The 24,524-nt window shown below is 38.7% G+C and overlaps 1 protein-coding gene across 3 annotated transcripts; it reads left to right on the top strand.

Moving 5' to 3' along the window:
- Window positions 1–165: 165 nt before the first annotated feature.
- LOC114761896 (elongator complex protein 5) lies at window positions 166–22,414 on the top strand. Of its 3 annotated transcripts, XM_028951345.1 has the most exons (9): window positions 166–418; window positions 533–625; window positions 19,097–19,263; window positions 19,405–19,451; window positions 20,660–20,729; window positions 20,946–21,136; window positions 21,224–21,313; window positions 21,777–21,852; window positions 21,968–22,414. In XM_028951345.1, the coding sequence occupies exons 1-9, from the start codon at window positions 252–254 to the stop codon at window positions 22,150–22,152; spliced, it is 1,086 nt and encodes a 361-aa protein (XP_028807178.1). In that variant the 5' UTR covers window positions 166–251; the 3' UTR covers window positions 22,153–22,414. The 3 variants fall into 3 exon arrangements, with proteins under 3 accessions (XP_028807178.1, XP_028807179.1, XP_028807180.1); XM_028951346.1 differs by lacking the exon at window positions 533–625; XM_028951347.1 differs by lacking the exons at window positions 166–418; window positions 533–625 and adding an exon at window positions 16,434–18,158.
- Window positions 22,415–24,524: the final 2,110 nt, after the last annotated feature.

Here is a 24,524-nt window from a genome sequence, read left to right as displayed (position 1 = left end):
TATAACCCACATACATCATAACAGCTAGTAACAACCAATAATGGGAACAGAACACTTGCGGTTTATTTATTTACATAACACACTGTTATGGTTATATTACACTGAGCGCCACATCTGCACTCAAATATGTAGCAGCTGCTAAATGGACATTAATTTGCGGTTCCTGTCTCCTTTCACTTGGCAGCATAGCATCGCAATTGTAGCTCCCCTTTTGGCATTGACTCAATTTTACCCCCTACGTTGCATCAGAGATGGCAGAATCAATTTGCAGAGCACTACGAGGTGGTGCCTTAGAGGGAGAACATGCACCTACTCTAACAATTAAGGATTCTCTAGATTCACCTTTTGCATGTGATGTATTCTCTTACATCCTAGTTCAACTCTCATCTCAGATTTTAAGAGGAAAATCTCAGTCTCGGTCAGTTTAATTTTTCATTAGTGGGATTCTCTTTTTGTATGGTCATGAATCCTGTTTTTTTAGTTCTTATTTTTATCTTAAAGCTAATTCTTAAGTAATTCTTTTTTGATATAGAGGTATAGTTATTGTTGCAGTTTCTCGAAGTCCATCCTCTTATATTTCTTTTTTAAAGACAAAAGGATTGGACATTGAATCTTCTCAGAAATGGTAAGCATTTTCAACTTACATATGAATCTATCCTTTTTTCCTGAAGGACACGGTGACTTGCGATTCAATTGTTCAATTCATTCAAATATGTCTAAGATATATACAAGAGGCTGATTAAATGAGGGTCGAGAGGGAAAGAGTACAATCAAATCAAATCAAAGAGTACAATAAGATAAAATCCTAATATTTACATAACTAAAATGATTTCTAAGATCTCGGAGATTCCCACACTCTCCCTCAAATTGGACAATAGATGTTTATGATGTTCAACTTGTGAGTAAAATACTCAAACTTTTCTCTTGGTAGTCCCTTAGTAAGAATATTTGCTGTTCTCTCTCTTGAGGGAATGTACCATAGATGAATGACCCCATCATCTATTTTTTTTTTCCTTATGAAGTGTCGGTTTATTTCCTCATGTTTGGTTCTATCATATTGAACTGGATTATGTGAGATATTGATGGGTGCCATATTGTCGAAGTACATCTTTATAGGCAGATTCATATTCTTCTTTAATTCTTCAAGCACCCTTTTTAACCATACACCTTCACAAATCCCAAGTACTGCGGCTCAAAATTCTACTTCTACATTGCTTCTTGCAACTACACATTGTTTTTTGCTTCTCCAAGTAACAAGGTTGCCCCAAACATATGTGTAATACTCTGAAGTAGATTTTCTATCATCTTGGTCACCGGCCCAATCAATATTTGTGAAGATCTCAACACCTTGCTCATCATGTTTCTTAAATAAAAATCTGTGTCCAGGAGACTCTTTCAACTAGCGGAGGATCCTGTAGACTTCATTGAGGTGCTTCTACTTAGGATAATGAGAATGTTGACTAATCACACTGACTGCAAATGCATATCCGGTTAGGTGTGAGAAAGATAAATGAGTTTCCCACCATCCGATGATATCTACCCATGTCCACAATTTTACTTAGATCTTCTTCATCATTGATCTTGTCTACTCATATAGGAGTGTCACTAGACCTGCACCCTAACACTCCAATCTCCTTTAGAAGGTCTAGGATATACTGTCTTTGAGAAATATATATCCTTTTCTTTGAGCTAGCCATCTCCATACCAAGAAAGTTTTTCATTTCTTCAAGATCCTTAATTTGGAATTCTTGAGCCAAAGCTGCTTTAATGTGCTCTATTTTTGTTTCATCGTCCCCTGTGAGCATAAACTGCAAGCATAATCATCTTATTTCTTTTATGCTTGAAGAACATGGTATGGTAGCCCTTTTTCTTGAGGACTCGTGTGAATCTTTCAAACCATGCATGTGGTGATTGCTTCAATCCATATAGAAACCTTTTCAATTTGTAGACTTGATTTGCTTTCTTTCCTAGGAGCATTGAAGGTAGTTTTATGTAAATCTCTTCCTTGAGTTCTCCATTGAGAAATGCATTCTCCTCATTTGGCTGGTGTAGGGGCCAATCTAAGTTGGTTGCCAAGGATAGCAAAACTCTGATTGTGTTAAGCTTTGCAACAGGAGCAAATGTCTCAGTATAATCCATCTCCTAAATATGTCAGAATCCTTTGGTAACCAATCTTGTCTTGTACTTGCCTAGGCTTCCATTTGCCCTATACTTTGGGGTGAACACCCACTTGCACCCAATTGGCTTCCCTCTAGGAAGATCTACTACCTCCTAGGTGCCATTTCTTTTGAGTGCTTCCATCTCATCATTGACAGCTTGCCTCCACTTAAGTATAGCCATAGCTTCATCAATGTTATTTGGTATCTTGACACTATCAAGATGGGATACAAATGCATGATATTTTGAAGAGAGGGTTTTATAAGGGACAAATCTCTCGATAGGATGATGAGTATAAGATTTGGGCTTTCTTACTATAATTGGGAGATTGAGATCGAGATCTTCAATTGTTCGATTTGGGTTATTTTGCATACCTTGTTCTTCCTCTGGACCTACCACTGGATCTAACTCCTGACAGGTGCTGGGAGCTTGTGGTTCATCATCTATCCTAGGTCTTCATGCATAGAACATGGTTGTTTGATTTGTGTCTGCCCTTGGATTAGGCTTTCCTTTCTCTCTTGGCACTTGGTCGGTTATATCCTGGATGGGCTCAGGGTCATGGTCAAGGATATGATCAACAAATTGTACATGTTGTTCATTGGGCTCATGTGTTTGGAATTCTTTCACACTCTCCCCTTGAATTGTAGATGGTGGATAATATGGCTCTTTTTCATGAAAGCTGACAACCTCAGGTGATAAAAAGGTGTTTAGAGGTAGGATCATAGCACTTATACCTCTTCTAAGAGGATGGGTATCCATGAAAGATGCACTGAATGGCCTTAGGATCAAGTTTGTCGCTATGGTGGAGATGAACATAGGAGGTGCAACTAGAAACTTTTAGGGGCAAAGTGTTTTCAATGTAGGGAAGATTGTAATGTTAATGACAGACCTGTCGGGGGTTTTTATAGGACAGTGGCTTGCTAGGCATGTGCTTGATGAGAAAGGTGGCGGTGAGAATTCCAATAATATTTAGGAACATGGCTACTAAATATGATTGCTTTCATAGTTCAAAGAATGTGGTGATTTTTCTTCTCAGCAATGCCATTTACTCAAATGTTTCCTTCCACAACAATTTATGGAGACCTTCATGCACCCCTAACTGGACGAAACCAAAATACTTTATCACGTTCATTGACGATTGCACGAGTAAGTTGGGTTTATCTCATGAAAGAAAGATCTGAGGCTCCACAAACCTTCATCAATTTTTCAAACTCAATTTCAAACTCAGCCAAATCCTTATATGGATAAGGACACCGAATACTTTAACGACACTCTTTCTACCTTCCTTACCTATGATACTTTAACGACACTCTTTCTACCTTCCTTACCACCTATGGCATTGTTCACAAACGGCTTGGATTTTGTTATGATAACTTTTTATGATAGCAACTTGATGGATAAAACTTATATCTATAATAAGGTTCCAGAACTACAAGCAAAATAAAAATAATGAAGTCCAGAATAGTAGAAGAGAAGGACACAGGAGCAAGAAAAGGAAATTCAGAGTTAAGTAGGAAAGCAGAAGAAAAGGATGGTCACAGGGAGAAGGATAGACGCCAAAGAAGGAGATCGCTTGACAAAATTCTTCATTGCCTCTATACCTTCATCTTGCTTCATTGTATACCCTAGTCCCTCCAAATTAGCCCACACTCTTTAAGCCCAATACTAACATCTGTTGGCCCAATAGTTGTTTCCTCTTGTTCCTTATTAATGCAAGGCCCATTCATTATAGATTCTGTGCGGCATATGAGTAAATGAAATTCTATGATACTTGGCTTTTTCATGAGAATCACAATAAAATTTAGAAGAATTTTTATTAGAGCAAATAGAAGAAAACATTTGAGGTATAATTAAAATTCGGATGGCTAATTATTGGTACCATAACTCCAAATCACTAGTCCTAGAGAGAGACAAATTGTTACAAGACTTAATACGCTGTGTTTCACTTTTATCAAGATAATAGAGACCATTAGGCTCCTTCACACTGCCAATTGTCGTCCCTATCAGTAGATCCTCAAATCAACATTAAGTGGCAAAGAAGTTAGCATGGCAATGTTCTTCCCTTGTCAGTTGGTTCACAAATAGTAAGTTACACTTAAGCTTTGAGACACGTAAAACAAAGTGAAGAGTTAACATAGTAGAAATTTTGACAGTACCAATACCAGTCACAACGGATTTAAAATTATCAGCAATTGTAACTATAAGTTGCTCATTGCCAAGCGTATAAGAGGTAAACAAGGTTTTGTCATCATCTTATGATCTGATGGCCTTGAGTCAACAATCCAACAATTCTTGGTACATCTACTTTTAATTGAGGTTATGGCCTTTGGAAAATTACCTCACTCAACAAAGTAGCAGTAGGTTGCTTACCAGGGTATTGGTTGTTATGCATTGCCATAAGCAACCCAAGGATCTTATTTGGGGGATCACTCTAAGGAGGAGTAGTAGTACTAGATCTCGAGTCATCATTCTTTTGAGTAACATAACCATGACCCCGTCCCTTTTTTGGCTTCTAGTTAGGAGGTTTGTTGTGGATATCTCAACAAGTATCTTTAGTGTGCCCTGCTTCTTACAATGATCACAAGTAGGTTGACCTTTGTTAGGACGTTGCTCAGTAGAGCAGCAAGAGCAAAGGGTTTAGAGGCAGTGTACCCTGAGGAATAGGACACGGTGACTTGTGATTCAACTTGTACAATTCATTCAACCAGGTTTGAGATATATGCAAGAGGCCAATTAAATGAGGGTTGAGAATCATGGGAGAGAATACAATCAAATCTGTTTAAGTTTCGGTGATGATTTCACACTCATATGTCTTATGGATGAAGAATCATTACAATATATAGGCACCTGGTTATCCCATACAGAGGAGAATAATCTGGTGATTACAATTAACATTAATGAGCAAGAATCAGGGAAGATAATTGGGAAGATAAGAAAGGAAATGATCTGTTGATATTTGCCTGTAATCAAGACTAATAAGTAGGAGAGAATCAAGGGCTTTATTCCTAACACTCCCCCTCAAACTGGAGAGTGTATGTCAATCATTCTCAGCTTGCTTCGAAGCCCTTCAAACTTGACTCTAACTAAAGGTTTTGTCATGATGTCTGCAACTTGATCTGCTGAACGTATATGGCCTAAATTAGTGATGCCACCTTCTACCTTCTTTTAAGTAAAGCGCCTATCAATCTCAACATGTTTTGTTCGAGCATGATATACTAGATTCCTCGTCATCTCAATGCTTGCCTTGTTGTCACACCAGAGACTTAGTGGTCCTTCATAAGGAATCTTTAGTTCTTTTAAAAGTTTGATGAGCCAGATTCCCTCGCATACCCTAAGAGCCACGGCTCCTAACTCTGCCTCAGCACTACTTCTAGACACCACTATTTGTTTCTTGCTTTGCCAAGTAACAAGATTTCCCCAAATGTAAGTGCAATACCCTGTGATTGATCTTCTAGTATCTACAGATCTTCCATGATCAGCATCTGTGTAGATTTCTATGCTCGTTGTGCTTCCCTTTTTGAAGGAAATCCCTCTTCTAGGGTTGAGTTTGAGATTGTTTAAGATTCTATATACTGCCTTCATGTCTTCTTCGTGAGGCTGATGCATGAATTGGCTTATGATAGAATCCTGACTTATCATAGGCGGAAAAGTAGGAAAGAATCTTAAATAATGGACCAAGTCCTTGCTGTCATTGAATTAGTATTTCCATTTTGATTGTTTCAAAGTTTGTTAGTTGAATAATAGGATTCATTCGCACGTTATTTGAGTCCTCTAGGGTCAGTTAGTCTTTTTGGATCATGTTTGCATATTTATCCCGATAAAGTAGGGATATTCGGTTGTTTCTTTGATTATCTCATTGTGTTTTGCTTATAAATATGCTAGTCTCCGTTCAAGCTAGCATATGAGTGAATAAACAGTGTTTTAGTTCTTCAGGAGATTCTCCCACTTGGCTACTGTGAGTGAGCGAGTGAGATACTTACTTGTGAGGTCCAGTAGAGAGTTTAGTTCTGTTATTTCCTTCTGTCCTTGCCATACTTCACATTTTGGTATTAGAGCCATGGTGGAAACATGTCCATCCCGTACCAACAATCCAAATGATGAAACCCCTTTGCTGGAGATCCTTTGGCAGCCATAGCTTCACGTCTTGAAGCTCTGGATATCTTGACCGAAAAAGTTACAGCCTTGGAGAATATTTCAGCTCAGAGTGATTGTGGCAGAGGTAGAACATGCCATTAGGCTGACGACAGCGATGATGATTCTGACTTGCATAGAAGGGGACCTAGGCCACCTCACACCAAAGTTGAATTTCCTTCAGTGGAGGTGATCTGAGGGGATGGATACTCAAGGCAGAAAAATATTTCAAATATTACGAGACCCCAGAAGATCTGAAAGTTGATGTTGCTTTTATGTACCTGGAAGGAGACGCCTTGGACTTGTTTTCTTGGGTTATGCTGGACGAACATTGCTCTATTGGGACAAGCTGGTCAAAATATTGCAGGAGCATTACGGACCACTTGAATATTTGAATCCAGATGAGCACCTATGCAGCATATGCCAAACCAGTACCGTTCATGAATACCGACAGGAGTTTGCGAAGAGGGTGTTGCGAGTCTCCAACTGGCCGGAGCATTGTCTCCTTGCAATTTTCATCAACGGCTTGAGGGACGAACTGAAATCAGATGTGAGAATACAGAAGCCACGCTCAGTCTATCGTGCGGCCAGTCTTGCTCTTGAATATGAGAAAAAGTTAAACCTAACAAGTGGGCCCAAGTCTAGTTACACCCAAGTCCCAAACCGAAATGCCCAAACAAATGAACCAAGCACCATCAATGAATGCTACTAAATCAAACTCCTGGGATTTAGAAAGGTAAAACCGGCGCGATAAGGGACTGTGCTTCCGTTGTGGAGAAAATTTCAGACCGGGTCATCGCTGTGCTTCTTCTTCCTTCTCACTAATGGAGGTTGATGAGAACGGAAATCCCGTACCTGAAATACTTGAGCCCGTGGAGGAAGAAGACGAACCAAAGGCAGTCGAGGTATCATTCAATGCAATCCTGGGTCAACCTACCTCAGCTACCTTGAAGCTTTATGGCTCCTTGCTTGACCGCAGCGTTTTACTCTTAGTGGATAGTGGGTCTACCCACAACTTCATTTCAGAATCATTGGTTGCTGATTTAAAGTTGCCCACCAGTACTATTCCTGCTTTTGGCGTTCAGATTGGAGATGGCCGAATGATTAAGTGCAATCTTATTTGCAGAGATGTCGAAGTTCAACTTCCAGGTTTGAAAATTAAGCAGGATTTTTATCCTTTTTCATTAGCCGGTTCTGACTTAGTATTGGGTATTAAGTGGCTTGCTTCTCTGAACACTATTCAAGCCAACTGGAATCAAATGTTCTTAATTTTTTGGCTTGATGGGAAAAGGAATAAGCTGCAGGGAATATCTCGTTCGAATAAAAATGCTGAACTTCACTCTATGATGTTTACTTCTGAGCTTAACTTAGGGTCAGACAGTACTGGGTCTTTAAATTTGGATAAGCTGATGATTGAATTTAACGCCATTTTTGATGAATCGAAGACTTTACCACCCTTCAGGGAACATCATCATGCTATTCTGTTATTACCAGATGCTTGGCCACCTAATCTGAGGCCATATCACTACCCTTATTTTCAAAAAAATGAAATTGAGCGACAGGTAGAAGAACTTTTGCAAAAAGGGTTCATTCGGCCTAGCTCAAGTCCTTTTGCCAGTTCGGTTCTGCTGGTAAAGAAGAAGTATGACACTTGGCGCATGTGTATTGACTATCGGGCTCTTAACAAGATCACTATCCCTGACAAATACCCTATTCCCAACATTAACGAGTTGCTGGATGAATTGCATGGAGCAGCTCATTTCTCAAGAATTGACTTACGTTCCGGGTATCATCAGATCAGGGTGTTAGAAGCAGATATTCACAAAACGGCCTTCAGGACACATAACAGGCAATATGAATTTGTGGTGAGTAGTGATGCCTTTTGGCCTCACCAACGCTCCTGCTACCTTTCAGTCAGCCATGAATGACCTCTTTAGGCTGTATCTCAGGAAATTTGTGCTTGTTTTCTTCGATGACATTCTAGTGTACAGTCCTTCGCCCCAACAACATGAGCAGCACCTTCGAACTGCCTTTCATACATTGCAGCAGCATTCTTATTTTGCCAATTTCAAAAAATGTGCCCTTGGACTACCTCGGGTGACTTTCTTGGGACACAGAGTTTCTGCTCAGGGGGTTGAAACCGATTATGACAAGATCAGCACAATCAGAGAATGGCCAATACCTTCAAATGTTACAGAACTCCGTGGGTTCTTAGGACTCACCAATTGCTACCGAAGGTTTGTTAAGAATTACGGTATGATTGCACGCCCTCTTACAGACTTAACTAAGAAGAATGCTTTTTGCTGGTCACCTGCTGCTCAAAAGGCTTTCGAAAAACTTAAATTGTCTTTAATTACGGCACCTGTGCTTAGACTTCTAGATTTTAATTATGAGTTTGTTGTTGAATGTGATGCTTCTATGGAGGGTGTGGGTGCCATTCTTATGCAAGACAATCACCCTATTGCTTTTTATAGCAAGGGCTTTTCATTTTCAAATCGGTACCAGTCTGCCTATGATCGTGAATTGTTAGCGCTAGTGCTTGCCTTACAAAAGTGGCGCCATTATTTGCTTGGGCGTCATTTTACAGTAAAAACAGATCACCACAGCCTTAAGAATTTGCTGGACCAACGTGTTACGACTAATAATCAACAGCGCCTCATCTTAAAGCTCCTCCCGTTCGACTTCTCCATTGTTTACAAAGCTGGAAAGGAGAATGTAGGAGCTGATACACTCTCCCGCAGACCTCAACATGTTGATTTTCTGCACTTGGTGGTACCTATCCCTTTAGACTTTCTAGAATTACAAGAAGCTTTAACCGTTGACCCCTTTATCGGTCCGATTATTGCTGCCTTGAAAGAAGATCCTAATTCCAAGCCGGGGTACACATTGGTCAATGGAAAATTGTTCTTCAACGGGCGTCTTGTGATTCCCAGAAGTTTGCCACTACACGCCAAGTTATTAGAAGAGGGGCATATTACTCCCACTCGGGGTCATGGGGGATTCTTGAAGACTCTAAAGCACTTGTCAGGTACGGTTTATTGGCCCCAAATGAAGAATGATGTTAAAATTTTTATTCAGCAATGTTTTACATGCCAACGAAATAAGTATGAGACTCTATCACCTGCTGGTCTCTTGCAACCTCTCCCTACACCTGAACAAATTTGGGAGGATATCTCCATGGACTTCATTGTTGGACTGCGTAAATCTGGTTCTTTTGACACAACCTTGGTAGTAGTGGACCGTTTGAGTAAATATTGCCATTTGATTCCATTACTTCATCCCTATACTGCCAAATTAGTTGCTGCTCGCTTTTGTGAAGAGATTATCAGATTGCATGGTATGCCACGTTCCATTGTTTCAGACCGGGATCCTCTTTTCCTTAGTGCATTTTGGCAGGAACTATTCAAGTTGAGCCAAACCCGTTTAAGGATGAGCACATCATATCATCCTCAAACTGATGGTCAAACGGAAGTGGTCAACCGTTGCTTAGAAGCTTATTTACGGTGTTTTGTTCATGAGCAACCACATTCCTGGAGTAAATTTTTGTGTTGGGCAGAATATTCGTTCAATACGGGTTTCCATACCTCTACTAATACTACACCCTTCAAGGTAGTATATGGTAGGGATCTACCGCCCCTACACCCATTCATCAGAGGGGAAACTCAAGTTGCAGAGCTTGCGGACCAGCTTGAAACTAGAGATGCTATGCTGTGCTTACTTCATGCTAATTTGAAGAAAGCCCAGGACCGGATGAAGTCCTATGCTGATTCACATCGCAGAGAGCTTGAGTTTAACGTGGGAGATGCAGTTTTCCTTCGCATACAGCCTTTCAAACAGCACTCTCTAGCTCATATAAAGTATTCAAAGCTATCCCCCCGCTTCTTTGGCCCCTACAAGGTGATTAGAAGAGTGGGACTGTTGCATATGAGCTTGAGCTTCCTACATCCGCACGTATACATCCTGTTTTTCATGTCTCCCTGCTGCGTCCTGCCCATGGTCAGCCGCTTACCAGTCCTCCTGCTAAATAACCACTCTCCGACGACCTTGAGTTGTTGGTTGAACCTAAGGAAGTGTTGGCACATCGCTGGAAAGGAAGCTCCCCATAACTGCTCATCCAGTGGAAGTCCAGGCCTTCAGAAGAATCAAGTTGGGAGGATTATGATCTCCTCAAGCAACAATTTCTTATAAGCCTTGGGGACAAGTCGGTTTTCGAAAGGGGGAGTAATGATAGAATCCTGACTTATCATAGGCGGAAAAGTAGGAAAGAATCTTAAATAATAGACCAAGTCCTTGCTGTCGTTGAATTAGTATTTCCATTTTGATTGTTTCAGAGTTTGTTAGCTGAATAATAGGATTCATTCGCACGTTATTTGAGTCCTCTAGGGTCAATTAGTCTGTTTTGATCATGTTTGCATATTTATCCTGATAAAGTAGGGATATTCGGTTGTTTCTTTGATTATCTCATTGTATTTTGCTTATAAATATGCTAGTCTCCATTCAAGCTAGCATATGAGTGAATAAACAGTGTTTCAGTTCTTCAGGAGATTCTCCCACTTGGCTACTGTGAGTGAGCAAGTGAGATACTTACTTGTGAGGTCCAGTAGAGAGTTTAGTTCTGTTATTTCCTTCTTTCCTTCCCATACTTAACAGCTTACTACTCCAACTGAATGATTGATGTCGGTTGAGTATGAGTTGAGCATATCAGCTTACCCACAAATCTTCTATATCTTTCAAAATCGACTGGTACTTCTTCTAGTTTCACTTCCAGATTACACAAGTCGTTTATTGGGGTTTCATTTGGTTTTGCTCCAAGCATTCCTATCTCTTGGAGCAAATCCAATGTATACTTTCGCTGAGACACATTAATACCTTTTCTAGTTCTTGCCACTTCCATTCTAGGAAAATATCTCATTTGTCTTAGGTGATTTACTTGGGATTCTTTTGCCAAGGCTTTTTTTAGTTGTGTGATAGATTGCTCATTATTCCTTGATATGACTATTCATCCACATAAACAATCATGATAGTTACTTGTCCATCGTCATGTTTGACAAATAGAGTATGATCAACCTTCCCTTGATTGTAGACATACTTCTTGATGGCTTTAGCAAATCTATCAAACCAAGCTCGTGGAGACTACTTCAACCTATATAGAGACTTATTGAGCTTGCAAACAGAATTATGTGGAGCTAACACTCCATCTGGAATTTTTATGTACACTTCCTCCTCTAAGTCTCCATTCAGGACATTCTTTACATCTAGTTGATGCAGCGACCAATCTAGGTTGGTAGCAACTGATAGGATCACTTTGATGGTGTTGAACTTTGCCACTGGTATGAAGGTTTCTTAATAATCAATCTCGTACGTTTGGGTGTATCTTTTTGCAACCAACGTAGCTTTGTACTTGTTTATGCTTCTATCTGCGTTGCATTTGGGAGTGAAAATCCACCTGCGCCTATTGGTTTCTTGCCTTTAAGGTAATAGAGTCCATCCCATTCTTTAGCAATGATCTCAATCCTTTTCCCCCGATGTCAAATCCTAAAAAGTACAACTAACAGCATCAAAAATAGCTCGACAATTGTGACTGTTAGTTAATTTGCTCACAAATATCAAATTACATTTGAGAGTAGGAATAAACAACATATTGTGTATTTCCAAATTATCAGATAATGCAACAGTTCCAATTCCCTCAACCTTTGTAAATAGTCCACTAGCCACTTTCACCCTAAGGTTTGCATGGCAATATTTAATGTTTGTGAATAAGAACTTGTTACCAGACATGTGATCGGTAGCTCCAGAATCAACAATCCAAGTGTCTTCACTAGAAACCATGGCATTGAGGGCTATAATAAAATTACCTGATTGTACCAAGTTGACATTAGGAACTGCTTTTGACTTATTTTGTTTTTCAACGATTCTATGTAGACTTTGTAGTTCTTCCTTGTTTAAGTGATCATCCTCTTCCATCTTGCAGAGGAGACTTGATGGCTTCTTCTATCTTGTCGTTGTTTTGGTTTTCCATTAGGTGGTTTTCCATGCAGCTTCTAACATTCATCCCTGGTATAACCTCTCTTGTAGTGGTTACATCATTTGTTGCCCTTCTTTTCATTCTGTTCTACCGTTGAAGGTCCTCTCACAGCTAGAGCTTATCCTTCTACTGTTGCCTAGAGTAAGTTGTCTCTGGTTCTCTTCAAATCTCATCATATTGAAGACTTCAAATAAGGAGGGTAGAGGTTTCAATGCCATGATTCTTCCTCTCACTTCTTCAAATGCATCGGTAAGTCCCAGTAAGAGCTCAATGGTTTGTTCCTTTTTCACTAGTTGTCTATGGTACTGAGCATCTTATACATTTTTCCGTGGGTGGACTTCAAAGAGATTAAGTTGCTGCCAAATCTGCATTAGATTACTATAGTATTGAGTCACAGTTAAGTTACCTTGCTTCAAATCTCTAAGCTGTTTTTTCTGTTGAATTAAAGCTGCGGTGTTGTCAAAGGTGTAATATGTGCACTTAGCTGCGTCCCATATCTCTTTGGGCAGTCCTGGTAAGGAGATATCGTTCACTAGTTTCAAGGGTCATAGAATTACATAACCAAGTCATTACCTGATAATTTTTAGCAAACCACGTGTTAAAGGTAGGATCATTAGGAAGAGGTTGAGGAGCCTGGCCATTAATATACTTTTCCTTCCTCCTTCCCTGTAGATACATCAATACACTCTGTGACCATTGAAGATAGTTGCTGCTATTGAGTTTATGGTTAATCACCATATTTTGAGTTTCAATGGCAGACGAAAGATCAGAAGTCATTTCAGATGCTTTTGAGGTAGTAGAAGATGAAGAGCTACTGCCTTGAGTTTGGGAGTTAGTGCCAAACATAAGGGCTGCTGGATGGGCCCTTATATCTTCGAGGTTCCTTTGAACAAACCTGAAAAAGGGGGTAAAATCGTTGATGTTCATTTCTGTCTTGTGTAGCGACAGCACATGGATGTCGTGCGTAGGGCAGTGGGGTGGTGTGTGGGCTTCATGCGCCACTCAGTTCGTCACTAGAGCTTGGGGAGGTGCCAATCGGCGGGGTCTGAGGTAGACTAGGGGGCTGGTGTGATCCAACCCTGCTATTTTGTGTGAATAATTCACTGTATATGTTATTTCATATGAAAGGGTTACAATTTATAGGGTCAGGGTGGCAGAAAACAATCCGGTTACAATCATTACAATCAATTAGAATTAATTAGAAAGGTTTACATTAAATAAGAGATATTGCACTGCAAAAATAAGGATTTATTCTCTAGCTAAAATCATGGGTAATTAATGGAGAGAATCAAGGGCTTTCTAACACTTCCCCTCAAGCTGGAGAGTAGATTTCCACTATTCCCAACTTGCTTCGAAGCCCTTCAAACTTGACTCTAGCTAAAGGCTTGGTCATAATGTCAGCAGTCTGATCAGTTAAGCACACAAAGCTCAAGTTAATGGTACCACCTTCGACCTTTTCTTTGATAAAGTGCTAATTAATATCGACATGCTTTGTTCGGTTATGATACACTGGATTCTTGGTCATTTCAATGCTGGCTTGGTTGTCACACCAGAGGTTCACTAGACCTTCATAGGGAATTCTCAATTCCTTCAGGAGTCTAATCACCCACATTCCTTTCAGCACTGCTCCTTGAGATTACTGTCTGTTTCTTGCTTCGCCAAGTGATTAGGTTTCCCCAAACATAAGTGCAATAACCTGTGATAGATCTCCTGTTGTCCATAGCTCTCCCATGATCTGCATCAGTGTAGACTTCTATTTTTCTTGTATTTTCCTTTTTAAAGAATATTTCTCTTCCCGGATTGAGTTTGAGGTAGGTCAGGATTCTGTATACTGCTTCCATATGTTCTTCCTAAGGTTGATGTATAAATTGGCTTACCACCCCAACTGCATAGCTAATGTCTGGTCGTGTATGGGTCAAGTAGATCAGTTTACCCACAAGTCTTCTGTACCTTTCTAAGTCAACTGGTATCCCTTTTGGTTTCACTTCCAGATTGCATGATTCTTCCATAGGAGTCTCATTTGGTTTAGCCCCAAGTATTCCTGTTTCGTGGAGTAAATCAAGTGTGTATTTTTGTTGGGATACACTTATACCCTTTTTGGATCTAGCAACTTCCATTCTGAGAAAGTATTTCATCTGCCCTAGGTCCTTCACTTGGAATTCCCTAGCTAGGGCTTTCTTGAGTTGAGAGATAGAAACTTCATCGTTGCTAGTTATGACTATATCATCCACATACACAATTAGGATCGTTATCTTTCCATTATTGTGTTTGGCGAAAAGAGTGTGATCAGCTTGTCCTTGGGTGTAACCAAATCTTTTGATGGCTTTGGCAAACCTGTCAAACCACGCTCGTGGAGACTGTTTCAGGCCATATAATGACTTTTTCAGTTTGCAAATTGAGTTGGGTGGAGCTATTACTCTATCTGGGATTTCCATGTATACTTCCTCCTCCAAATCTCCATTTAGGAAAGCATTCTTTACATCTAGTTGATGTAGAGACTAGTCAAGGTTAGCAGCTAGGGACAGGGGTACCTGGATGGTATTGAACTTTGCCACTGGTGCAAATGTTTCCTGATAATCAATCCCATAAGTTTGGGTGTACCTTTTTCCAACTAATCTCTCTTTGTACTTGTTGATGCTTCTGTCAGGATTGAATTTAGGGGTGAAGATCCACCTGTAACCTACTGCTTTCTTGCCTTTAGGAAGTGTGGCAATATCCCACATGTTATTCTCTCTCAAGGCTTTCAACTCCTCGTATGCTGCACGCCATGGCCTATTGAAATGTTTTTGGAATATTTACTTGTGAGCTATTCACCACGAAAGCTTGCATTCTAGCAGATAAATTGCCATAAGAGACAAATCTTTGAACAGGATGCTAAGTACACGATCTTACCCCATTTATAAGTGCAATAGGCCATCCGAGCTCTTTAGGATTCAACTCTAGATTGGAATCATGTTGCTGCCTTGGAAGGGAAGGAACCTTACTACTACTGTCTTGTTCACCTGATTGAGAACTTGAGTGCTTTGTCACCCCTGCATCGATGTCAGCATTGGTTTCCTTTGTGAGTGTTTATGGGGCTTTGGCGTTGCAGTTGAGGTGTAGGTCTAGGGGTTTTCGGTTCAGGTTCAGGGATTTCTTCTTGTGGTATAGGGGGTTCAAGAGGGTTAAGAGGTGAGTTGGTCTTAGGGTCAGATGTAATTAGCCATTCTATTCCATAGTTCTCCCTCTGAATGCGTAATTTGGGATAGTAAGCATCATCCTCATAAAAAATTGTCTTTGGAGATTGAGTTTTCTAGTAGAGGGACAATAACACTTATAACCCTTTTGGGTTGAGGAATACTCGAGGAAAATATATTTTTCTGCTCTAGCACCTAGTTTGCCCTCATTATGTCTATGGACAAAGACGACACATCCAAAGACTTTTTGAGGGATAATATTGATGATAGGTGAGGTGGGGTAGGTTTCAAGAAGTTTTTGGATGGGGGTACTGAAATTGAGGATTTTGGAGGCCATTTGATTGATAAGGTAGGTTGCGGTGAGCACAACATCTCCCCTAAAATAGGCTTGGAAAATTTCTTTCCATCATAATAGCTCGGGTTACTTCCAAAAGATGCCTATTCTTTCTCTTGGTAACTCCATTTTATTGAGGAGTATAGACACATGAGGTTTAGTGATGGATTCCTTGTTGCTCAAGAAATTCCCTAAAGGCTCCACTCATATTCTTTGGCATTGTCACTTCTTAGAACTTTGATGGGAGTTTGGAATTGGGTTCTCACAAAAGAGTGAAATTTTTTGAAAATTTGTAAGGCTTCGGACTTCTCTTTCATAAGGTAAACCCATGTAACTCGAGTGTGATCATCTATGAATGTAATAAACCACTTTGTGCCTGTTCGGGTGTTGGTTTTGGCTGGTTCCTAAATGTTGGTATGGATCATTGTAAACGGGGTAGTGGGTTTATAGGTGTGTTTGGGATAAGAAGCGCTAGTTTGTTTGGCAATTTGACACGTTTTACATTGGAAAGGAGAAGAATTTTTATTGAATAAAGTTGAAAACACATGCTTCATATAATCAAAGTTGGGGTGGCCTAATCTTTGATGTCACAACAATACATTTTTATTTTGAGAGTTGGAGCTAACCATGGCTTTCTTTGCTCCTTTAGTCTTCATATCATTTCCATCAAAGTAGTAGAGTCCATCCCATTCTTTAGCATCAAAATCTTCCTCCCTGAGGTTGAATCCTGAAAAACACAATTAACATCATCACAGATCACTCGACATACTTGTCCTTTAGTCACTTTGCTCACAGATATAAGGTTGCAAGTAAGAGCAGGAACAAATAAAACATTATGAATTTCCAGGTTCTCAGATAGGGCCACAATGCCAACACCCTCAACTTTAGTATATAGTCCAGTTGCTACTTTTACTCTAAGGTTCTCATGGCAATATTTGAGGGTTTTGAAGAGGGACTTATTACCAGTCATGTGATTTGTAGCACCGGAGTCAACAATCCATGTCTCATCAATAGTTACCATTGCATTAAGGGCTATAATGGAATTACCTGACTGAATCAAGTTCACATTGGGAACAAATTTCGATTTGTTTTGCTTTTCAAGTATCTTACGAAGCATTTGAAGTTCTTCTCTAGTCAACCAACCTCCATCATCACCTTTTTCTTCAGAGGAAGTGTGGTGGCTCTTTCCATCTTGCCGTTGTTTCTGTTTCCCTTGGGTTGGTTTTCTATGTAGCTTCCAGCATTTATCTCTAGTATGACCTCTCTTGTTACAGTGATTGCACTACTTGTTCCCTTTCTTCTCAAAGCCCTCTGATGTCTGGAAGCCCCTCGTGACCAATGCTGAGCCATCTACTGGAGTTTGGTTACCTTGGGTGAGGTGTCTTCGGCTTTCTTCGAACTTAACCATGCTGAAGACTTCAAATAGGGATGGAAGGGGCTTTAGACCCATAATTCTGCCTCTCACTTCTTCAAACACATCATTCAGGCCCAATAGAAAGTCATAGGTTCGTCCCCTTTCAACGAGTTGTTTGTAGTAATTAGCATCATCCATATCCTTCTAAGGATGTACTTCAAAGAGATCCAATTGCTGCCATATCTTTGTTAGAGTGTTGTAGTATTGTGTTACAGTCAAGTTTCCTTGCTTTAGATCTTTGAGCTGCCTCTTTAGATCTAATAAGGCTGCAGTGTTATCCAATGTAGAGTAAGTACGCTTAGCAACATCTCAGATTTCCTTGGTTGTGTTCGCAAGAAGGTACCCCTCATTGATTTTGAGAGTCATTGAGTTGCACAGCCAAGACATCACCTGATTATTTTCAGCGAACCAGGTGTCAAAGTTTGGATCATTATGTGAAGGTTGTTTTGCTTCTCCATTGATATACTTCTCTTTACGCTTCCCACGTAGATACCTTAATACACTTTGGGACCATTGGAGATAGTTGTTGCCATTAAGTTTGTGAGCCACCCCCATAGTTTGATGCTCAGTGGTTGTCAAGTCTAACACTGGATCAGAATTTTTAGGGGCTATTACAGATGAAGAAGTGTCTTGTGTGCCAGACATGAGGACTGTCGGACTACTGCCTTTGGAGACAGCAATATTTCGGACAAACCCAAAAAGAGGTGGAAATTCCGGTGGATTCATCTTTAGGGGACGACGGTGTCTCTGTTTGGCCCTGACGACGACGTGTGAATTTCACGTGCGGAGGCTGTGATGGCGTGTGAGCTTCATGCGTTGCTTTGTTGGACGTCAGCTTCCGTGGATTGGCCGATCGGTGGCTTCTGGTGAGGGCTGGAGTGGCGGTGTTGTTCACCTCCCTTCTGTTGATTCAGATCTAAGGTGGAGCCTCTCTCTCTCTCCCCCCCCTCTCTATTTTCGTTGATGTTTAGGATGGATTTCTGGGTTCAGATTGAACCTAGAGCTCTGATACCATGCTATTTTGTGTGAATAATTCACTGTATATCTTATTTCATATGAAAGGATTACAATTTATAGGGTTCGGGTGGTAGAAAACAATCCAGTTACAATCATTACAATCAATCAGAATTAATTAGAAAGGATTTGGTGCTGGCTCTCTCTTTTCCTCTCTGGACGTGATCTCTCCTTTCCCTCCCTCATTGTGTGAATTTCGTTGCATAGTTTTTTCGAATTTGGATCGAACCCAGAAGCTCTGATACCATGTTTGAGTTTCGGTGAATATTTCACACTCATGTGTCTTATTGATAAAGAATCTTCACAATATATAGGCAGCCGGTTATCCCATATAGAGGAGAATAATCCGGTGATTATAATTAACATTAATAAGCTAGAATCAAAGAAGATAACTGGGAAGATAAGAAAGAAAATGATTTGTTGACATTTGCCTATAATCAAGACGAATAAGTAGGAGAGAATCAAGGGTTTTATTTCTAACAAAATCAAATCAAAGAGTACAATCAGATAAAATCCTAATATTTACATAACTAAAATAATTCCTATGATCTCGGAGATTCCCACATTTCCACTTATTTAACATGAGAGATTCAAAAACATGTAAAAAGTCCTTCCAAAGAAATAAGATCCTTAAATATGGTATTTAGCAATTTTCTTAGCCAGCAGGTCAAAGTGGACATGCTCTAAAGGTAAAAGTTAAAATTTATAAAGCATTCTAATTTTAATATACCAAAGCCTGTTTTAGGCCTTACCAAGCTGCCTTTGTTGCTATGTCTTATATATTAAAGCAAATTTATATTTTTACACTCAATACTCTAACATCTAGTATCACATGATATTTGCAGGATTCACATTTTGGATTGCTATACAGATCCTCTTGGTTGGAAGGATAAAATACAGAAATCTAGAAATGTTAGGGATATTCCTTGCCAAAGTTCACTTATTTCCAGTTTTTATAAAGATATGAAGGATATGGAAAAATTGTTTTCTATAATCACTGAACTGGGTGGAGGTAAAACTTTGTTCTCTTAACTTCTGCCAAACTGTCCAAAAACTGATTTTCACCTGATTTGATCACTTTAGCTCCACCAATGTCATTTTGTTTTCAGAGTATGTTTCTAACCTGTGAATGTATAAACTTGCTTAACTGCAGGACTAGTTGAAGAGAAGAAAGCCTTCTTTTGCGTTGCCATAGACTCGGTACTTTTGCTTGCTATGATTGTTAAGCTATGATAAAATTGAGAATGTACATTCCATTATCATAACTCCAAATGAAGCTGAATATGGTCTAGCTTGTTGGTGTGTTGGGATGAGTATTCTTTGTGGCTTGGTATTTATTATTGTCAATATAATCATTTTCTTTTGTATGGTTAAACTTTTGAAGATATGTTATGTATTTGTTTCTGATTTGAACCTGAACCAATTACCTATTAAGGTGTCTGACCTTGATCTGAGATGAGACAGCCCATGTATACCAACTTAATTATTAAGTCTCATTCTCACCTCAAGAAAGCATTGCCCATGTAGGCCTAATGGTTATTTTACAGTTTCCGTTCAGCTACGATGTACATAAAAATGTGGTAGAGAGAAAGCTTTAAACCTGCCGTAATGTTTCAGTATGCGTTATGTATAGGAACACTAGCTCTTGGTTTGTTTAGATATGTATTCATCAAGGCTTGTAACAGAGCCCTCTTCTGTTTCTGAAGATGGCTTTCCTTGCACTTCATATATGTAGAGGTAGAGCCCATGCTAACTAGGTTTGGTCTTGTTTTTAGATGTAGGTACATTAGGTAACTTGAAATGGGATTTTAGGGAGCAAAGGTTGCATGTAATACACATATTTTCTTGTCAAGTTTGTAGGAATTTAGTGAAAAGATGATCAGGTAAATGTTTTGTATTTATCATGTCACAAGTGAAGTTGATATAATTTTGCACTATGATTATGCTAAGTAGACTTGCATGGTACTATCCTAGTTGGGAGTTGAATTTGATCTTAAATAGAAGACCTCAGTTCGTTTTTTTCCCTATAGTCATTTTTTTTCCTCCAACTATCCTTGTTAATTGTACATGTTAAAGAGAGTTTTCATCAAGGGGTAATTTCAATGCAAATGATTAAAAACGTATTTTAGGAAAACCAACACATTTTTGACAAATGATTAATTTAAATAGTTTTATTAATCTACCCAAATTAGTTAAGTAGGTAATATCTAGTTTTACTTTTGCTTCTAGAGTTCAGTTTGGAAACAAATGAAGAGTAGGGCAGGGAGCAGTTTGTCCAAATTTCATTTTGCATGAAAATTGTAAATGATCATGCCTTGTTTATAAATCAATTTATGCCCCTAGTTTCTTCTCTGCAAATTCTGTATGTGTCTCTTGAATCCTGATGGATTTCCTTTGCATGTTTCCAGCTAAGTGAACTGTTGAGACTCACAACTTCACAATCCGTCTCGGGTTTCTTAAGCAATCTGCGGAGCCATGGTATTCATTCTTGCACTGAATTCAAATTCTTTAATTTCCTCATATAATTTTATCTGGTTTGCCGTGATTTAGTTTGGCAAATTCCTTTTTGGTAGTACCAAAGCAAGAAAATGTGAGGTGGTTTTTGTTCATTTGCATTTATGAATTATGTTTAAAGTCAACTTGATGTTTGAACAACTTTGTATCTTATGGTCATTGTTTTTATGATGGCTGCAGATCAAATTTCGTGTATATTTGGGTTATTGCATTCTGATCTCCATGACGATAGGGTTGCAGCTGTTCTTGATTACATGTCCTCCATGGTGGCCAATGTCGAACCATTTCATCATTCCTTGTCTGAACAAAGTTTTAGCAGGGGGAAGTTCAATGTCAGGTTCAAGCGCAGAAATGGGCGAGTTAGAGTGACGGTGATATCTTTCTTCCTCTGTAAGCCTTGTTGGGAATTACCAATCTTCATTGGTTGACTGATAAAGTATCTATGATGTTGTATTCAGAGTGAAGAATTTAAAGTTGACCCTGGAGGAATTAGCTTTACATCTATTCCCTCAGCGGATGGACTATCCATCTCAGGCCTACTGCCGAAGGTTAGTTCTATAGTTTCCTATATGGAGTGGGTTTTATCTCTGTATTAAAGAAAAGCTGAATAACATTCTTGTAATGGAAGAAAATGCCTCATCTGTTTTCTGCAAAAGATGAATAAAGCGAAGACCCTTTCAAAAAAATATAAAAGGCCTTGGTCAAAGTTGCACTACACACCCATTGGCAAGATTCTCAGGTCTGTCAGTGTTGATCTAAATGGTAGGAGCATAAATGAATCAAGTAGTTGTCTCTTACAACACCGTCGTGTGCCTGTTTAACTCATGATACCTGTGTTGGATGGTATTAATTAGTTCTACACAAGATTGAGAGAATAAAGAAAGTTATATCTAATCCATACTTGTTAAAATTATGTTCATATGCTGCCTTGGTATATTTCCCTGCACTACACAAACGAATATTCTTATAATGGCAGATATAAATTCAGCACAAAGTTACTTTCTTGAGCAGGTGCAATTCAATCTTGATCTGTCTGAGAAGGAGCGAACTGATAGGGCTAACGTTGTGCTCCCTTTTGAACACCAAGGTATGTAATTTAGATCTGCGCTAGAATTTTCCTTCCAAAAAATAAATTGCTTTTCAGTTTACTTGCATTTTTCAAATGATAAATATGTCTTACAACTTTATCATTATCTCCTTAGGAAATGGTAAACCCATACAAATATATGATGGTAGAAGATCGCTTGAAGATTACAACATTGAGGCAAAGCACACTTCTGGTAGTAAAAAAGTGGGTTCTGGCACGGGTGAGATTATTTATTATCGTGATTCAGATGATGAGATGCCGGATTCTGACGAAGACCCAGATGACGATTTAGATATATGAATATCCTTTATATTATCAGAAAAATGTGGACTTTTATTGTAATTTTACTAGGTTTCCTTCAGTATTTTACTCCCATTTCTCTGTTTAATGTAATAGAGATGTTTTCGTGTATTTTTTCGCCCCAACTTTTACCATCAACAGGGTCATAGAATAGGTTATTTCACTTGTACATAAGCAGAGTTCAAAAAAAAAATCGACAGATGAAGCCAACGTTATTCGAAATTGTTCTCAATATATTATGGATTGACATGGAATCATATTTTGGTATGGTTTTGTGATGTTATTGGAACTTGTGCTTCTTTATTATGAGTGTCAGGGCAGGCCTTTCAAAAAAGTTAATATGAATTTTGGTCCTTTAAGTTTATCCTTATTTGAAATGGCTCAAATTTTTCATACATTATAAAGACCAATATTTGAAATGAAGAGAAACTTAAAAGACTAAAACTTATGATTTTAAACTTGAGGGGTGAAAACCAAAGGGAAAATGATAGTGAGGTCCAATGCAACACAAAACACTACAAAAAAGTCTTAGAAAATTTGGTAATGATTCTGAAATCCTAAAAAGACTTGCGTGTAATTTGGTGAACTGTGAAAAGATGCTTTTGCCCTTGGTGAAATGCATCTACAATGACTAAAAGTTGCCCTATTTTTGAGTTTGAAAATTAGCACTCAATACACAAGAAGTAAGAGAAGTCTCTTCCCCTATTCTCATCTGAAAATCTCATCCACTCCACTCATGTCAATCATTGGCAAAAATCGCGTGTTTTTGGTTTGATGTTTGTTTGGTCATTTAAGTTGGAGTTTTATTATAGGTGGGTAGGGTGATTATGGTTGTTTTGTTTTTGGGTATATTGTGGGTGGGTTGAAGTTGAGTTTGCTTTGTTTGGGTATGGTTCAAGAGGAATTGATAAAAAAGATAAAGGTTAGTGTGGCTAGAAACTCTTATTGTGAAGTAGGAAAATATGTTGTTAATATAGGTTGCAGAAGTTATCAATATGGCTCTTTGACTTGTCAACAGTGACAATGTTGTATAGATTTACATTAACTGATTTTTTAAATTTTTTACACAAAGGCCATTACTTTTTGTACCCTTGACTCATTGGTAGAAGTTACAAAAAGATGAAGAAGAGGCAATGAAGAAGGATGAGTAATCACATGAGGCAAAAGAAAAAAAATGGCAAAAAGAAAGGTCACTTTGAACCTAGACAAATGATGGCAAAAGATTTCTTTTGCAAATAGAAGTGACATGAATTTTTTTTTTGTAAATGTCACAAAACACACAAATAGTTATTTTGATACTGAATACATACAATTATATGTTTTTTTCAGTGAATTATGAAATTGGTGTAATTATATATATATGAAGTTGTAAATGAAAGTTAGCTGTGTATTACATTTTGATGCATAATTAGTTGTCATTATCCACACTTTTTATTGTCAATATATTCTGTCACTTGTCACTCGCTATACCATCAGTTGTTAATCATATAAAATTGAAAAAAATATGATTTTGTTACATAATGCTATACAATGTCATACAATATCACTAATTCCTCAAAATTAATCCATTTTTTATAACGTGATTGATCGAACCCAATTCTTCTATGTTATTTCATGTTATTTTTAGGGCTTTTATTATAGCTTTTGGCTCTTTTTGGTGATAATTGTGCTTAATTTAGATTAAGATTTCTTGTCTTGAGTTAATATCTTTTTGAGGATAAAATTGTCATAATTGGTTATTAATTGTATTCAATTGATTTCTAGGACAATTAATGTTTCAAATTATTGTTTTTTATTGTAGGACACTTGAGAATTAAAGCCAAGATTGAAGACCAAGGGATTACACAGCATGAGAACTACGAGTATTGATTCAAGACGAGTAGGGCGCGACATTGGTTGTGGATTCGCTGCGACGAACAATCTACATCAAGGTTAAAGACCCTCCGGACTTGTAAGCCGCGATGTTGGCTGTGGGTTCGCCGCAGTGAAATGCCTTGTATCAGCAACGTCAAATTCAAATCAGAATGCGAAAATGTCCATCTACTCAAATGATTTGACCCAGTTGACACCTTAAACCCTTAGAAACCCTATTTTTGTCCCATAACTCCTTTCTCTCATTCTAACACCTCTATTCTCTCACCTTCTTGCCTCTCTATCTCCATCTCCTTTCTCATCCATTTTCTTTACTTTTTCTTCATCCCACCTTATTTTCTTCATCTCCTAGCTGTTATGGCTGAAGAATTCACTCTGCTTGGGGTGGTTTCCAAGGCTATGGTGGGCTAGGGTTTTCTAACTCTTAAAGATGATGGAGTGGCATGAGTTTCCAAACTTTAAAAGAGAGTTCAGTTTCAATCTTCAGTTTTTAGTTATGA

Source organism: Neltuma alba, unplaced genomic scaffold (assembly GCF_004799145.2).
Source record: "Neltuma alba isolate B1F8T4 unplaced genomic scaffold, ASM479914v2 tig00011146_pilon, whole genome shotgun sequence".
Classification (NCBI taxonomy): domain Eukaryota; kingdom Viridiplantae; phylum Streptophyta; class Magnoliopsida; order Fabales; family Fabaceae; genus Neltuma; species Neltuma alba.
The sequence above is the reverse complement of the archived record's forward strand: the minus strand, read 5'-3'. Positions and strand labels throughout refer to the sequence as shown.

Bases quoted from the DNA above. Each gene is read 5' to 3' on its own strand.
- LOC114761896 (XM_028951345.1), top strand. From the start codon at position 252: ATGGCAGAATCAATTTGCAGAGCACTACGAGGTGGTGCCTTAGAGGGA. The intron at 19,452-20,659 runs GTACTTTTGCTT...GCATGTTTCCAG, and splicing joins TTTGCGTTGCCATAGACTCG to CTAAGTGAACTGTTGAGACT. The intron at 21,853-21,967 runs GTATGTAATTTA...TTATCTCCTTAG, and splicing joins GCTCCCTTTTGAACACCAAG to GAAATGGTAAACCCATACAA.